This window comes from Amblyomma maculatum, chromosome 3, assembly GCF_055883805.1.
Source record: "Amblyomma maculatum isolate TAMU_Amacu chromosome 3, ASM5588380v1, whole genome shotgun sequence".
Lineage (NCBI taxonomy): Eukaryota > Metazoa > Arthropoda > Arachnida > Ixodida > Ixodidae > Amblyomma > Amblyomma maculatum.
In genome coordinates this window covers 64,981,855-65,000,177 of record NC_139346.1, presented here as the reverse complement: position 1 = coordinate 65,000,177, position 18,323 = coordinate 64,981,855, and the positions used below count along the sequence as shown (strand labels likewise).

The 18,323-nt window shown below is 45.3% G+C and overlaps 1 protein-coding gene across 1 annotated transcript in view; it reads right to left on the bottom strand.

Annotated features, from left to right (window-relative positions):
* Nucleotides 1-17,179, bottom strand: part of LOC146194888 (signal peptide peptidase-like 2A) — a 65,213-nt gene extending 48,034 nt beyond the window's left edge. The window contains exons 1-9 of the mRNA XM_084596659.1: nucleotides 17,117-17,179; nucleotides 16,492-16,623; nucleotides 14,421-14,600; nucleotides 13,332-13,412; nucleotides 10,097-10,248; nucleotides 7,373-7,468; nucleotides 4,088-4,260; nucleotides 2,908-3,004; nucleotides 1,437-1,635 (exon numbers count right to left, since the gene is read on the bottom strand). Coding sequence (XP_084452785.1) covers nucleotides 1,437-1,635; nucleotides 2,908-3,004; nucleotides 4,088-4,260; nucleotides 7,373-7,468; nucleotides 10,097-10,248; nucleotides 13,332-13,412; nucleotides 14,421-14,600; nucleotides 16,492-16,623; nucleotides 17,117-17,179 — 1,173 coding nt within the window. The remainder of the gene's footprint in view (nucleotides 1-1,436; nucleotides 1,636-2,907; nucleotides 3,005-4,087; nucleotides 4,261-7,372; nucleotides 7,469-10,096; nucleotides 10,249-13,331; nucleotides 13,413-14,420; nucleotides 14,601-16,491; nucleotides 16,624-17,116) is intronic.
* Between the last annotated feature and the right edge of the window lie 1,144 nt (nucleotides 17,180-18,323).

The following is an 18,323-nucleotide window of genomic DNA, read 5'->3' as shown; positions in this document are numbered from 1 at the left end:
GCGAACTCGTAAATATTGATATCAGAAGCCGTATTTCATGTGCAAAAAGCGTTCATTCTGTGGATTTTTAATTTGACCATTTCCAAGTCCTGCTTCCCGGAACATTTTATTGGCAAGCAGATACTGTTGCACACATGATTATAGAAATTATTAAAGCCTCTGTTCCATGGCTAAAATTTGCTAATAAAGGTTTTCCTGCTCAGCAAACCAGTGGGCTGGGGTTTTCAAAATATTTGTTACGCCTCTTTGGGCTTTTGCGAAGTTCTTTACAAGAAAATATTGGTATAAATGAGTCTAAGCTTCCGATTCACAGCGAAAATTCCGCTCCTGATGTTTTTCCTGCCCTGGCAATGCGTATTTACGTTGGCTTAGAAAAGCTATGATGCAGGTTGTTGAAAATAAATACCGAAAGCTACATCCCCGGCGAGAGAGAATCTGCGCAGAGAATTATTTCTTTAGCTCAGTTGGAGAAAAGTGTTGAAAAATCACGCTCGAGAATACTTTCCAAGAATTCGTTTAAAAATTCTGCGTTTAGTGCATTGCATTTTTTTTTAGTATGAGAATAATAGTGACATCTAGCCACCACGTGGCAGTTCACCTAAATCTACACAAGTTTGTGGCGGAAAAAACGCGCGACTTTGCCGTGACATATGCGCAGACTGGTAAACGAAGGTTATGACAACACGCCCTAGTATTAGGAGAGATCGTGCTGCAGAAATTGTCAAGCACTCAAGAGCTGTGTTTTAACGTTCAATAATTTCATTGCTGGTTTATAATAAGCGGATGAAAATGAAAAAAAGTAGTGCACGTATTATTTCACGGACAAAAACGTCGTATTGCCCCTCATCATGCTTGAATTTTAATCGGTGTACTATACATCGATGCCTTACCACCCACCCTGATTGGGCGTGCCAATAATCAGTGGTTATAGAATGCCTCATGGTCAGTTATGATCAGTTCTTCACGCGAAATATTTATTTCTTCTTCTCGTTGTGCTGCGGCACAATCACCTTCAACGTGTTTGTTAGCAAAGAAGGCTATACATTCATCGCATTATTATTTGTCGCGGGTCACGTCTTGTCCTGAGTTTCATTTGTTCCATTTATTGTCATCCACCTGCAATAACCTGCACTAACAATAAGATCCCTAAATATAGGTAAAAAGCCTATAAAGTTATGATTGAAATGGAAATGTTCCGATAAAGACGTGCAATTTGAGAAAAAACGTGTTTTATTTATTTATTTATTTATTTATTTATTTATTTATTTATTTATTTATTTATTTATTTATTTATTTATTTATTTATTTATTTATTTATTCATTTATTTATAGGCTGTTAAAAGCGTCCTAACCAACTCGTGAAACGTGACGTAATTGAAAATTCGCATTTTTGCCATATCTAATGGTCGGCCGCCATTGATTGTGGGTACACTGACCTTGAGGTTGGGCAAGTGGAAGCTCTTGAGCATGTTCACGCAGAAGACGATGCCCAACAGGTCCTGCAAGATCCAGCCGAAGGAGTCGTTGCGTCGCGTCAGGAACCAGGCGGCTGCCACGCCCAATCCGAATACCAGCAACGCCACCTGTCTTATCTGCATGCGCGTCTGGCAACAGAACGCCAGCTCTTTGGGCACCCTGCAAAAAGGTCGGGTACATACAAGACGACTGACGACGGGAGAAGGCGGATAGCAAACGCAGTGCTAGCCAGACTAATAAGCAGGTTGAATCTGCTACAGCTCAGTGGTCCATCGTGTGTGGAGTGGTACACCTAGGTGTAACCTGTTCGGGCATATGCTATTCACAAGGCCCCTTCATAGAGTATAGTATGACTCGCGCTGCTCACAAAGTGGTGACGAAACCAGAAGGCCAAGTATTCTTTCACGTTCAGTAGGCTGCGTCCATATGCAAAAATCCTTAATGCCGAGAAGATTGGGAGCCATTCGCGTTGCTTGAGCCTACTAAGCGTGTATGGTGAACAGAGCAAATGCATGGTGATATATGTAACATCAAAGGATGGCGTCAATCGCAATCTAATGATAATCACGCGTACACTGCGTGAACAAACCAAATATATAATATCTGGCCATACCTTAGAGCAGGCCGGGCTTTTTTTTTTCTTCAATTGTGCTCGGTTATTTGCTTAGTTGAAAATGACAGTTCTTTTTTTTTTTTTCAGATGGCTGCAGAAACCCGAACCGTTTTCTGTAAGCAAATTATGGCTAAATAAAAAGTCACTAAAGTCGCTGTATCAATTGAAGACATTTGCTTCCAAATTGTTCGCCACACTACAAAAATGGCACACAAAATTCTAATAGCACGCGTTTTGACATTGCGTGTCTAGAAGCATTGTGGTAGTGGTCAAATTATCACTTTAAATTTCCTTTGTTGCGCTGCTACTTTCTAAACACTGCGCATATTTCTAGCGGTGCAGTTATATGGTTTGAATAACGGCATGAATCAAGCAGCTGCATGTTTGCTCTGGGCTAGCGCCACTACCATCGTTCAAAGTATTCCGGTTACCTTTATTCCGATTAGCTTTTAACCTTCTACTCACGTAGCGAGTTCAGGACTTTGATTCCTTCCGAATATGTTAAACCCCAGACGCACTGTCCTCGAATGATGTGCAGCAGCGTCGCATTCCGCAAAAAGAAACATACGACGGCGAGTTCCAGCCGCCGACTACCGCCTCGGCCTCGGAGCCACCGCCGCCGGTGACGTGGCATGTCACGTCATGCCCCTTTCCATCCACTCGCGACACCTCCTCACAACGGTGCGTCTCTGGATTTTTCGATCATGCCACAGACTACGACGACGGCGGTGATGGCGATGCCACGTTTTCTGCGCCATGGTACCATTCGGCATCGCGCGAAAGCAGAGCACATGAAAATGCGCAAAAGAAGACTTTACTTGGCGGTTCCAATGTTGATTCGGTTGACCACGGGCTCCAGGCAGGAGATCAGGGCGGCCGCCGAAGCCAAAGCGAAGAGCACTACAATAAAGTGAACTGCGGCATCGAAGAAGAAAGAAGCACGCCGATTTTTTGCTGCAGCAATCGTGATGAACAAGCGGTTAACACGCCGTCAAGGTGCCGAGAACAGCGGTATAGTGGGATACAAGTTAAAAATTACAGCAGTTGCTAACTATGGGCAATGGCACATGACGTGTTCATTATTCCGCTGACCAGTAGACGAATCAGATTTGATATTTGACAATACCAAATGAACCAGAGGTATTGAATTCATCACCTTATAATTTTGTCTGATGATTAGTCTTTTATTTAGGCAACTAGAGAAGCTTTAACAGTGCACTACTTTCTGCCACGGAGGAATTGCGTGGGGCGGCTACTGACGACTTGAGCTGTACCCGACTACATAATTTGTTGGAAAATGGTATTTTAGGGGCCAAGTTAAGGAGATTTCAAAATCAACACGCTTGAATCGGGCAAATGTGCATACAAAATTCCTTCACCAATTGACGTTGTTAATCCTTGCGAGGTGTAGATTGTCGGTAAGAATGATCACAAGTACTCACTTTTCTAGGTTGAAAGTTTAGACACCGTATTCACATCCACAACACATTGTACATGTTTACTCCGCCACCACTAGACTGAGTTTTCACTTGCAAGTTACAATTTGGCGGTGTGCGATAATATAGAAGTTATCAAAACCATTCTGAAACCGTCATAACTGCAGTAAAAAGTACATAACACCGGCAGAAGGTCATCTATGCATCTATAATGTTTATTCAATTGCATTTTGACCTCTACTTCCTTTTTCTTGCAGGCAAGCGCAATGTTGTTCTGAAGCCCCTGCCTCGGCCTCGCGTACCTCGCGCCGTCATTTATCTTTTTAATGTTGTAAAAGTAGCATAGACCAGTTTGTTTCCGCAAAATCTGAATTTATGAACAGAGAATAGCCCACAGCGAACAGTAGATAACAAGAAGCACACGAGACGTCCCCAAAAGTTAAATTAGCTAAAATATCGAAGTAGTATTTTGACACGGCGAAGAATAAGAGCACGATAAACCTGTGGTCGCTATAGCCTTTTCCAAATGAAGTGCTGTCTACTCATGTAAACGGGCACTTGCCGAGGTAACGGTAGAAGTAGTACAGCATGAGCAGCATGACGCTCATGTGCATGACGAACATGACGACCAGCTTGGGCGAGAGTGCAACCGCGAACTCTTCCTCCATGTCGTTGACGCTATCCGTGAAGTCGGACCGCTCGACGGGGACGCCCACAGAGACGGCCGAATTCTTCCTGCGAACAACATTACAAAAGGGGCCGACCTTGACTCGCTTCCTCCTCCTCATGGCGAAGGCTTCGTATACGTGCACCCTTGTGTTCTGCCTCGTAGCTTATCCGACAAGCCACCCAATGCTAGGATCCCCACGTCGAGACCAGTCAGCGCATGTGCACTGGCGGTACGGTACACGATATGTGGTATGTATTAAGCTAAATGTCTCATCACCAATCAGAATAAATTCGGAGCGACCACCTATCCCCAACCAATGCAGATGTGGGCTAGGTACGATTAGTAATGCTTAAGTTTAACAAACGCATTAAAATTATGTTTACAAAAGTATGTTCAGCTCTCTGAGGTGTAGCTAAAATAATTATAGGATGCCAATGTCCATTATGCGGCTTGAGTAGCTCAAGGTCGAGGGAGAAGTTCGGAGGATACGGAATGCTTTTCGAGTAAAAGTTGATAAAACGATGACATAGAAAGGGCATTCCGAGTTTGTGATATGTATCCGCATTTTTTAGAAAAGAAAACGCCAAGCTTTTGACCGTTGCATGACTTCAAAGTAGTCCTTTGCCTACAGTTCTCCCGCTGCCTCTTTAGACCTATAATGACATCAAGCTTGTGCACAGGTCGTAATCAGCGGCATGTATGATGTTTCCGGGTGCGTGCCGTAAGTTCAAGTAGCTTCAATTCAGGAAAGGATGGCTGCCATGACACACAGGCAACCAACATAGGAAACCGAGCGGTTCAACGTCCTGACCCCTGAGAAGCTGCAAAATGACATCGAATCAGTAAAATGCCTCAGCCCATGGCGGCAGAAAAAAAAACAAATACTGTTTACATGAGCTGGAAAACGTCCATAGATCCACGCTGCCTTCATTGCGGAACATATGCGGGTGATTGCGCTATAATTTGAAAGGGCTATATCTGGACTACCCAGTAAGATTTTGCAAGGCTTAACAGTGGGTTTCGAATGCATTGCTGCTCCCTCCAACGACATGGTGCATATTTTCGGGACTAAAGCGAGAAATATTTGAAGCCTTTCGTGACCAGAGGCATACCACCAGAGTCACATTTCAGCCTATGGGAAGATGATCCAGGCAACGAAACAATGACCTGCATGTACTACATGACCCGAAGCAGGCGAAAGGTGATGGAGCGCTTGTAGCAATGCACTTCCCAGCATCTTTTGCTTACGCTGAAGGCCAGTCACAGCGTTTGTTTCTCTGAGGTTATAACTGGTGCCATTTCGAGACGAGATCTGCGATTCTTTGAGAGTACGCTCAGCGAGAGGGGTACTAGAATTCGTTTCCCGGTGAAAAGCAGGCATTACGTATTGAGTAGCACAGAATCGTCATGCCACGGTGGTGTTTAATGTGCTTGTGCTGTCGAAGGAAATGGAAGGCAATAATACAAAAAAAAAACTCTTAATCTCATCGTCTTCATTCCATGCATCCCTAAATAGATATGTTTCGAATAACAGCCTTTGTGCGATTTGGCAGTACACCAATAAACCTCAAAACAATTATGCTTCGGATTAAAGACATTATTTCGACACAGTCGCCTTGCATTTATATTTGACATCACCTGAACACAAGTACAGCGCAGCCATGTAAAAAGCGTGGCCTCTGTGAATAGCAGACGGTGTCAAAGGCCCCGTTCACCAGAAAATTCGGAGACGGTGTTGTGAGCGAAAAAAAAAAAGTGAAGCTACGCAGAGGCAGCTATGGCCATTTAGAGATCTGCGAGGGCATAGTTTTCGCGCGAGGACAAGGTCCCGATTCAAGTTCGTGCTCCGCCAAATCATTTGACAGCATCCCGAACCCCCTGCACCTTTCTGAGGGAAATCGAGTGACCGACAAATTTTATACAGATAGTGGTACTAAATCGTCCAACCCGCCCCTGGGCTATATATGTTTATACAAACTGGGGCGAAATATAGGTCGAGCACCGCTGCTACGCGTTCGTTGTTGCTGTGCGACTGTCGTGTAGTCACATTGTTAGGAATGGGTTGATGCCGTTGCCATGATACCGATTTTTGTACCATGGCAATCCCTCGAACTTGAAGAATTGCAACAGTACAGATAACGCTCTGAAAATCAAGGGCATAGCTCTTGCAGGTGGCAGTTGGCCGATGACATGATCGTGCCCTGATTAGTCGTTCATTTGTGTGACGTCATGAGACCAGATGACATGGCCAAAATGCTGGAGCTGCCAACTCGGGTATAGCTCCTGTCAAAAGGGAGAGCCAGACGAAAAGCGAGACATTCGAAACTCTTGAGTCCAGAGTCGAACACACTACTCTTGGGCCACAGAGGCAAATCGTGGGGCTTGGTTAAAGCGGAGCTTTATATAACTCCGGTGGTCTTCCACACAATGTCGCAACGCAAGACAGTGTGCTAATTCGTATGTGCGAGATAATAGAGACGTCAACTAAGGAATTCGTGATAATAAGCGGGCAGCAAACTTCAAATATGTACACGAACAGGGACCTGCAAGAAGAGCCTCAAAAAGAAGCCATTAAAGAGTTTTAGCGTCGCGCGATCCTCGATCCGTTACCGTGATCCGCCACCATTCGTTCCACTGCGCATGTCAGATCATTTTGACGGCGCTAGATTGCGCCATACGCTGTAGGTCGGCACACAGACATTTTTCGTCAAGAGCAATTAGCGATTACGCACTGTAGCGGATCACGCTACGCTGAAACTCTTCATTAACGCTGTCGTCTAATGCCCTTAAATATGGCGCGTAAGGGTTCCTCCAATTCTCGGTACTAAGTGGGCTCGAAGGCTATGTACGCATTGAGTGAACGCACGTTCTTTACAATTCACACAGATAAAGGTCCCAGTTTCACGCCTTTTTGTGTCACGAGAGGCCTGAAGTCTCCGTTTTCGTGTTCACAAACGGAAGCCGACCGCCGGTTGTATAATAACGGTTACCGTCATTCCGATCTGATTTATAACAAACACGTGTAAGACAGAACTATGAAGAGTATATTTAAGCTTATGGTAGATATTCTGCACATAGTGTGACTGTGCCCAACATTGTGTGACCAAGCTAGGATTCCCTTGTTCGGCCATGCTATACCGCGGAATAACCATACACTGCTTGCTGCTTCCCACTCACGGCTTCCTGACGGGTTCGCTGGGCCTCCGCAGGCTTTTGCCGATTTTCTTCGGCTTCGTCCTGCTCCTTACCGCCAGGGGGACTTTGGGCTGGTACCTGCGAGGTTAAGGAGACCAGCTGTAGCCGGCGCGGCGGTCGGATGGCACCGCCGCCCATAACCTGATCGGCTGAACTCGAAGCGATTCGATTTTCAGACGGAAATGCAGATCGTTTTGCCATAAATACCTGATATCTACGGAAAACGTGCTGGGTCTAGTCCTTCAAGGTGATGCGTGGAAGGGAAGAAAGGAAGCGGTGAGCGAAAACTAGCGAAGTGGAACGAACGCCAAAACAGGTAAGCAGCGGAACGTCCCAGCTGCGTTCCGAGGGCCCATCGCCACAAGTAAACTTACAGCAAGACAGGATAGATGGCGATGTCATAGCTGCGAAAGCGAAGGCATTGTACGTTGCTCTGAGCAGCTGGTAACCAACCAGGCAAGTAGGGCAATAGACACAAAAATCATGGGTGAAACAAAAATTAAGCCATCTTCAACAACTCAAACATCTCACGTGCACAAGCTAAAGGACGCATGAGCAAAAATTGCCAAGTAAAAGCCGCCGAATGTAGTGCTCCAATGCCGGCTTAAACACTAACGTGGTTCTGATTACCTTCATGCTTATACGAGAAACTATGATAAATAGAAACTGGAAGCTTAGGGCGAAGTGGGAGATGTTAACTGAAGTCGCAATCTGTTTCACAAACACAAAGTTTAGAGTGATTAACAACACAGCCCTGTTGTACAAAGAAATGACGCTCATAAAACGCTAATTATAGGAACAGAAATCACGAGATCAAGTCACAGTGACGTATGCTAAGGTATCTTACGTATATACTAAGGTCACAGTCACGAATTTTATTGCAGTTGGTCATGCATATACTTTTTTTTTTTCGTATTCTTCCCACTTCGTTCTCAAATGACTAATCTACAAAGATAACACTGCATACCTATATAAGAATTAAATGATTGATACTGTCTCACTCAGGCAAACTGCCGGGGAAAACACTCACTTTCATGGAACCTCTCGCTCCCACCTCTCTCTCGCACACACAAACCCGTAGAAACCAGGCACACACACAAACACATCACGATAAAATACTTTCGTATAGACAATAAAATATGAGGGCCATTCACAAAGTTCGCATTACTGACATGAACCAGAACAGCAGATTGGGCTTTTTGGTGATTCATTATACGTTAACAGCGTGAATAACGTGACACGAACATATGAGAAGAAGATGACACAACGCGAGCACAGCGCTTTGTGTCGTCCTGTTCTCCTGTTTTCTCGTCACATTGTTTGCGCTATTAACCTATACTGATACTGACATAAAGAACACAGATAAGTAAGTGAGATTTCGGTGTTACTTTAATATTTATATGCATATTTTCATACCAAGACCATGAACATGTGCCACTGTTCGACGAGCGACCGCAAATATTCTTTGTTGACCTACTAAGATTTTTAGTTCGGGTAGAACTTGAGCAATCATTTCATTGTCGCCCCGGCATTGTTACTCGCTCGGTCTGTTTTTTTTTTTTTTTTTTGCGGGAGGGAAGAGGAAGAAGCTACTTTGCGCAAAGTCAGCTAAATATGGAGAAAGGGAAAACATTTAGTGTCCTAATGCGATTCAGAGTGCAACCGCAAACTGTGCTGAGTGAAGCGGTGCGTGAGATGCCTTTCGAAAGCGCGGCAAGCTTCATCATGAGCAAACTAATGTGAAGAATGGCGTGCACTGAGCCTGCACTCGCATTATCTAATATATATTCGGTGGTAAACCGACGGTCTGCGAGCTCCTCCCCTGTCGCAGCAATTTGTGGTTCACCATTTGGCTACGGTCAGCCGATCTGTTCTCAGTTGTTACAGACTTCTTTAATTAAAGTCACATGTGTCGTTTGACGACTTTCCTCTAAGCTGGGACATTTTTGTTTTACAACACCAATAGCACGGCATGAATCTTCTTTGATTGGCAACCCCTCAAATAACGAAAGCGGATATCAGAGAGTGCTTCCAATTTCCCAGAGTGCTGTCAAAGAAAGCTACGTGGCATCGACCCAGACATCTATGCAGTTCAACTGAACCCTTAGAAAACGGGTTCTAGGAAGCGAGTTACGCCATGTGCTAGCCACAAGGTACGCACTGAGTGAAATAAAATTGCATCCCTCTGCTGAATCCTGCCGCCCTTTCAACGTTGCCACCTGACGTCATATCGACGATGACGACGACTGCGTGCAATGAACAGCAATGCGTTGTTCTCCCTCGCTGTTGGTTCAGATTGGAAAAGATCCCATCAACGAATGTCCTCGAACTTGCCTGTAGTGAACGCAAGATGGCATTTGCCGGCTGATAAAAATGTTTTCATAACATTCAGCGAAATTTCCCACAACTAACGAACAAAACCGTGTCATTTATTGATTTTGATTGGATCTATAAATATTAATTGCATTAGTTACACGTTTGGCTTTGAAAAGAAAAAGGTGGACAAGTTTGCCCAAGAAACCGCAGGATAAGGTTTCGAGCAGCAATATTTTTTCAAATCCGCGACAGATTGACACATTGCTGCTTTTAATAAGCAGCGGCCCTTTTTAAGCGCCACTGAAAACACAATAAACGGCCGCACTCCGTATAAACCGTCATAGCAACACGCACGAAAGCAGCACCGCTTTGTGCGCTCGTTTCACTCACTGGTGGTACTGGCAGATGCCCGACCAGTAGGCGCCTCCGATGACTGTGCACACAGCCATAAGCCAGATGACCAAGAAGCTCCAGTCGAGGGAAGTGGAGCGCGTGAAGACCTTGGCCACCAGGGTACCGTTGGCTTCTTTCTCTTCGTATTGCTGCGGGGTGCGACAGTAAATCGTAATGCATTGTCAGACTACACACGTGCGCAGTGTTAGATAACAGATTGAACGCTTAGTGCGATCACTACTACTGATCAACTTTTATCCTAGACCTTATCTGATTTGCGTCGCATGAAAAGAATTCAGTTTCTGCCGCAGGTCGCATCTGTGTGTGTCCGTTTGTATCGTGCCTAGACTACCTTATACCTTGCAGTAGAATAACGCGGTAATAAAAGGATACGTGGAATGGTTAATCTTGCCAAACGATAATAAAATACCAGCAGCGCACTTAGCGGAGTAAGAACGAAACATCTTACCACGTAGGTATCATTTTCAGCCAATTTCTCCTTCAAACAAAACTCTAAATTAGCGCAAATTAGCGCACAAAAGCCAATTACGAATAATGCATTCACTTTTGCAGTACAGTTAAACATGACTAATCGGTGCTTATTATCCCTCCCGAATAACACATAAACAGAGTGTGCTATCCAGTCACGCTTATAGAGGGGCTAATTCGTTTCCTTTTACCTCAGATTGTACGTGAAGTATTTCTAATTTCCATACGGCCACACTACGGATGCGAGGAGTGGCTAATTATGATGATTCGCTAGAACTGACAAGGGGCGCTCGCGATGCGCCGGAGGGACTCATTCCGCAACAGCGCTCACTAGCGGTGCAAAATGGCTTAGCATACTATGGCAAAGGTACCGTCTAAAAACAACGGCCCGTGAGAAGAGGCGTTGACAAATGTGAAGATGTTAGACCTATAGATTATGTATTTTGATTAATGATATAGGGTGCGAGGCACTATTTATCAGGTATGGCACTTTGTGTGCGATTCAGTACCCACTTGTTTAGTGTTCCTTCCCGAGCCAGCTCTGCACCCCCCCCCCTCCCTCCGTCCACCCATCCCCTTCCACTTCCTCTCCTCGTAGATAACAAATACGCCACAATAAGCCAGCACAGACTGCGGACACACATTCTCCCTTTACCCATTACCTTATCCATCTACCTCCCCCCCTCCTGCCTATACTTCCTACCCAGAGCACTGTCTCTTCCATTTAGATCCTCTCCCTCTAACAGGTGGATACACCCCCGCATGGCCTATGTACTTGAATACCTTGGGGAGCGGGAGAACCTCTCACGCTCGGGGAACTCGGCCGCGCAGGCAATCGCCACCGGCCAAGAGGCCAGCGTTGTGAGCCTTAGAAATAGTGGGGTCATGAGGGGAACCAGAGACCTATACAATAATGTTGCTCTGTCTCTCTGACCAGCAGCAGCTAAAGCAGTTTTGTTTTAACTGTTTTTCTCTCATAACATCATAGTCGCAAACCGAAACCTCTAGCGCCGGTGCGTCGGTTAAAAGTAATGAACGCCGATCAGGGTAGTCGCAGCAAACGATCTCACAAATAGAAAATTGGAGGATATCAAGGTTCAATTAGGAGGACGACCATCCCAGGCACTGCCACCACATGAACCTGAGTGTTTTAACAAAGCTAGAACTCCAACGACAGCCTATATACAAGCGGCCGCGTGCAGTTGAGTCGTCTGTAGTGCCTTCATGAAAGCTATTTCCAATTCGAAAGCGGCACGAGAATGATCCGCCACTAACCTTAAATAATGATAGCTAGCGAGACTATAGTTATTACCGTAGCCGTGCGCCCATAGCTGACAGTACATTTTCGGGGAAAGTCCGGCTGATGCAACATCCACCATTCCTTGAAATTGCAGCTTGTAGTTGTATGCGATCGATCTGAAGTTTTCCTTGAATACTCAGCACGAGGATTGTTTACCCTATTTTCTTCAAGATCTCTTCCCACCTCTTGCACTATATTACTCTTTGCCGCCTACACGTTCTGCCCAGTTATTTTGCCTTGTAATTTTTATCAGTACTTTCGTCCCATTTTCATGCACTGCGGTGCATCTTGCTAATGTCCCTCTTATGGTCCCTTTGATTCCTTGTGGGTCTGTTACGGTATTATTCATAAAACAAAATCCTGCATCGGCAGGAACCAAAAAGCCGTCCCAGAACAGCATGATGATGCAAAAGAATACAAGGATGAAAACAAAAGAAGCCGAAGGGAAACCACATGTGCGTATATGCGCATCAGTACCTCCACAAAGCGCCCAGGTCACAGCATCAAAATGTATCAGTTCTGGAACACCGATTACTCATTACCTAGCTCATATTCTGCTTCAGAGCCATGGAACACCTGAACATAACATGCAGATCGCACATCATAATCATCAGCTAGAGTATACCCACTGAAGAGTGAAGGGCTATCCCATATTCGTCCAATTAACTCGGTCCTTTGCTAGCCGCATCCACTTGACCCCTGCGAACTTCTTAACCTCATACGCCCATCTAACTTTCTGCCGCCCCCCTGCTAGGCTTTCCTTCCCTAGGAATCCAATTTATTGCCCTAAGCGACCATAGATTGACTCTCTTCGTACTACATCCCCTGACAGTGCCCATTTCGTCTTAGTTTCCACTAGAATGTCATTACCTCGAGTTATTTCTCGGACGTACTCTGCACGCTTCCTATCTCTTAACGTTAAACCTACCATTTTTCGTTCCATAGCCTTCTGCGTTGTCGTAAGCTTAAGTAAAACTTTTTCGTTAGCGATCACGTTTCAGCCCCATAGGTGAGTACAGGTAAGATGCAAAAGCTGCTAGTCATAATCTGTGAGTATACTTGCCAAATGCGCTCCATCCCAATTTTTTTTCTTGTAGTTATTTCTGCTTCACAGTCCGATTCTGCGTTCGCTACCAGTCCTTAGTTGACATATTCGCCCACCCCTTCCAATGCTTCCAACCTATAGTAAACTGTTATTCCTTGCCGAGGCTGTTGAATATTACCCTAGTACTCTGTATTATGATTTTGAGGCCTACCTTTCTACTTTTCCTGTCTAGGTCATCATTCTTTGCAGTTCTCTTAATCGCACAGCTATAAAGTAAAAGTTCTGAGATGTGAACCGCTACGCCAACTTTCTTCCCATTTCTATAAGCCTCCCTCACACAGCACTATAGCCGAAGTTGTAAGAATAGAAAGAGGCATCAAAGAAGAAACCGTACTCACCGCAATCTGGCGACCCGTGGAGTTCTTGATGAAAACGACAATTATGTCCAGCTTCTTTATGGTAGTGGTCGTCTCTTTTATCTGAGAAAAAGCATGGAAACAAAACGGTGCCTAATCGGTCTTCACGACGCATGCGTCGCACACTACCTAAGCCATGCACAGCTGATTAAAGTAATCTGTCCGATGAAATTCGCGATATTAATGTGCGTATGCGTGTACGTGCATGTATGCGTGTGCATGCGTGTGAACTTGGAATAGCTACTTGCAGTTTACATCTTCAAGCGCTCGTGCTTTCTGGGGTGCACTGTAAGCGATCTGTGCGATGTCCGCCACTTGGAACGGTGCTGCTAAAAATGCATCATAAATCCAGTTTACAGCAAATTCCAGTCGGCGAATCTCAGTAAGTTTCCTAGTTCTGCCTTATGCCGAAAAGCTGTTTCAAGAGGGTAATTTGGATCCAGGTCCTGAGTACTGATTCAACCGCGACGAAACTCTCTCTAGACTTCACAGGTGCCTTGTCCGTAAATTCAGAGAGCGCTGGTGGTTGCAGTATAGAATTCACTGTTAATGTCTATACGGCTAAGCGAATAAGCGCCTATATGTGCCTGAGTGACTCGTATGAACATCGATCCTTCCCGTTTTAAAGGTAAATTGTAAATGTGCCTGCATAAAAGCAATCTGAAGAAAAATTTCGAGCGCAAGACGTGATAACGGAATGAAAACAGCTTCAGTTTACAAAAGCAGCTTATTGCGGAAATTGATATACTAGGGGTGAGAGCGGCTATTAATCTGATTGGAAGAGCACTGGTGAAATGCAAGGTAGGTAGATATGTGGTGATTAGGCCCAACAGCGATGTCAAAATATAAACAAGAATATTTAAAACCTCAGCTGTATATTTTCAGCGCATTTCAAACTTTGAACTTCATTTTGCTGCAGGCCTTATCCTGTGCTCGCAGAAATTACGGGCCCTTTAGACAGGGAGATCTCATTTCCAAAACGCAACAACTCGAGGCCCTCTCTTGAACCGTTTCACATCTAACGCAGAACCCTTGCATCAGTCTTTGGCCATGAATAGTACTGCCACTCACCGGTCGCCTCTCGTTGAAGGCCATGACGAGTGCTGCCGCCTTGGCGCTCTTAGCTTTCTGGATGATCTCGTCGTTGGTGGAGTTGTCGCAGCGCTCCGCCAGAACCACCTTGCCTTCGAAAGAGCGCCGCTCGTAGTCGCATTCCGTGTCGTTCAGCACGTTCAGCAGCGGTCGGTACTCCTGCGCAGTCACGGGAGATTATGCTTGAGCCGCTCGTTTTTATGCAGTGCAAGTAACACAATCCTTCCATGGCATACAGAATGTGTCCACACTTCATAAATATTGTGCGTATATGCCTATGAATTCGTCATTCGAAGTCAATGGATGAAGTTGACTCTGGCGAAAACTTTCTGCAGACCAAAGCTGTGTTCATGACTAAATTGTGTAATCCTGCAGATTCGAGAAGGTCCCGAGCTACAAAGAAATGTATTCATTGAGTTTTTGCATAAATCCAAAAGAGATCAGATCCCTTTCCAAAGGGATCTCCAAAAGAGATCCCTCAATCTTGGTCTAATCTTTATTCTTCCTGCAGGGTGACTGTACACAAAAAAAAATAAAATCGTACTGTTACGCTTCGGTTGAAAATGTGAATATTCATAATCTGCTCAGCTCGGTAAAAGACATGCGAGCTTATGGTGCGTCCAGAAAATCTGAGCACGAGAAATTTGCGTTATTACTCACTGAAAGACAAAGTAGACGTAACATCCCAAAGCTATCGCGAAATATTCGCGCATAAATTTCAGATAGGAGACTCCTTCTGTGCATGTGATACAAGCAGCCTAGGGTCGATATAAACGCCTATTCGGCATCGACTCATAAATTAGGCAGTTTGTGAGATATTTCAACTGGGTAAAGAGAGTGGAGAGGCCCGCCGCACATCACACGCGAAGACTGATCGACTGGATAATTCCAGCCGCTCGCATGGTGTGAAGACATCAGTAGACGCGGCCCTAAGAAAGCCCCATTACTAACGCATACTCCACCGCATAATTTGCATTGATACTATACTTTTGTACTGTCGTTTATGGGTATTTAGGAAGTTCTATACCGATGGTAATAACAAGCTTCCAGGGAAGCGCGTAATGGATGTGATAACGCTACGTGTGTCAGAAGGAACCCGTTGTCACCAGCCCACTAGTTATGACCTATGTTGGAAAGCTTCTTTGTTCATGTCATTTCCTACCGACTCAAAAGGAGGAGCCGGAGATGGAGACAGCAGTTGGGAGCAATGTGCTTTGTAAAGCCGTATTTAAAGCCGTATTGCGTAAAAGCGAAATATTTTGTAATTTGCTTCAGAAGCACTGACACTTTCTTTTCATACGTCCTTGCATACAGCCCTCCACTGCATTACTAAACTCCATATGTTGACTCAGTTAAAACCTATAGGTTATACCTAAAGGATCGACATGTTCCTAACCCTCTATTGTTTTCCTCTGTGTTAGTGTAACTGATGCTCCGTGTAACGCAAGAGTTCATTAAAAATGTCTGCCTCACACTCCCTAGCACTCATCTTAGACAGCAGCAAGCTAAGAGGAGTTAAAGCCAGACTAGCGCACTACTTTGCCGGAGTTAGTGAAGGAGAACATCATGCCTACCGCCACAGCAGTCATAGACGCCATGGCTGCGTAGTATTGTGTAGTGTAGCACTCAGCGTCTCAACCATGATTCAGTAATTCGCGCCCACTGACCCTACTTTCCCCATCTGCTCCTACACCAGACCTAATAAAGTAGCACAAGCTTCGTTCATCTGTGCATGAGACATGACTAAGAAATAAAATCCCTATCACCAACGCAAAAGATCCCTTGGGCTTGAAAAATTCTCCAGCTGGAAATTTCATTCGATGGAAAAAAAGCTGAAGAGATGTTTGAGTGCTCGGACTGATGTAATTTCTTGCGAAACCCTGCCGAATAATATCCCGGAAAGTACGCCCAGCATCCATTCAGGGAGAGGCGATCCACTTGCAAAGTGATTTTCACAAGTGGGCTCTTTGTGTTCCGGTGTAGATGCTTACAACCCTCCTAACGCAAAACAGGGCGTCGAAGGAAGAAGGTAGGCGACAGATGCACTCACGGCATCCTCCTCCCTCTTGGCGATGTCCTTGACAGCGGGCACGTAGACGGCGCAGTGCGCCACGGGAGTCGGGGCGTCGGCAGCCTTCACCAGGAGCACCGCATTCACCAGGGGGTTGACGCCATGAGCTGGCTGAAGGGAAGGTGGCGCGACAGTTGCGAGAGTCAATTACGACACACATATAAACGCCATTTTCGTGCAAAACTATAGAGAAAACAAGTTATGTCACCTTCCCGCAGCCGCCCCCACACCATATTTTATGAGTAGTAGTCAGCAGGTTAGACTTAATAAGCCTCTTCACACAGAAGACCTGACGAATTTCGAGGCGCGCAACCTGTGTGTCATGCTATTATTGCAAGAATATTTGGTAACAACAATTTGGTGGAAGCAGTTAAATAAGTGAGCACATATGAGGACAGGCGCGTAGGCTTAGGGAAGAAATACACAGCTACCTGAAGCAGAGTGCTAGGTCCCAACTCACAACCGTAATGCGCTGTTATAATACCGCATCACACACCACATCGGTATCTGAAGCAACGCTGACGAAATAATCCAAACGACATTCGGCGCACCGCAAAGTGCTGCTTATGAGAAGGGCCGCAACTGATGCCGCCGATACACTCACGGTTGCGAAGATAACCACGAGCGCTTGGACGCAGACGGCAGTCAGGATGCTGACGCTTATCATCTTGATCTATGAAGAGCGCTCAAGACCAAGTACTTATGAATAACAGGAAATGATATTTTGTGCCTCAGTTAGAAGTCCCTGCTTCTCTGGTGATGGCGGGCAGAAAACGAACGCGCGCAGCGCGATTGCGACGTCTTTTTCTTCTGCTTTGATCAGTTTTTTTCACCCGCTCTGACGGGCTTTGTAAGGCTTTTAAACGACGCCTTATAATTTTAAATGTAATTTTAAGCCGCAAATTACAATACAAAGATCTAGTAATGCTGGTTAAATCGGTAAAAAAAAAAGTGCGGCAAGTTGTGATCATACCGAAGAGCCACTTCCCCCGCGTTTGAGGAATCACACCTTCTGTGCGTCCATGCAAAAAACGCGATGAATGTGACACAAGAGACTGCGGAATCACCTCCTCTGCGCCAGGGCTACAGCCTCCGTGCAGAGTTAAATTCATAGCCGACCAGAAATTCGAGACAGAAGCCGATGTTCTAGAATGAACATAATCATTTCCCTAGGCTAGTGATTGCTGGATCAAGCCACCAAAACCGTCGACCAGGTTCATGTAGATCGTGCGACGAATCATTCGTTCGCTGTCGTCTGAGGACCGCACTGGTTGACTGTTCTAACCGAGACTGCACACTGAACTGGTGTCAGGCAATCTGTCCTGCGCTCAGTACACGCTTATTGCATTTCTTTCTCCTGCCCTAGTACGCTGCCAGACTGTCCAGGTGTTCGCAGCCTTAATAAGTGGGAGCTGTACGAAATATAATTTTCTTTAGATAACGCGCGAGTACACCGCCTTGTCATTTCCTGGAAGAAACAAATTGCAGGACTGTGCTTAAATCTGCTTGAGAGAGGAAATGCAGAAAGCCCCTCCCCCCTCCCCCCTTTACAGGACTGGCTTCACTAACTGCATCGTCGTTGTCATCCCTACTAGCATCATCGTCACTATCGCCACTATCATTGTTATCAACTAAATGTACAGTCATTGTCATCGCTACTATCAGGATTATATTTTTCACTGAGTTCATCGTCGTTGTCATCACTACTATTTATTATCTTCACGCTAGACAAGGAGAATTGTTCTCAAGACATACGATCGACCACTTGCCCGAACTGTTCTACACCGGCTGAAGAGGTGGATGTCCGCCAC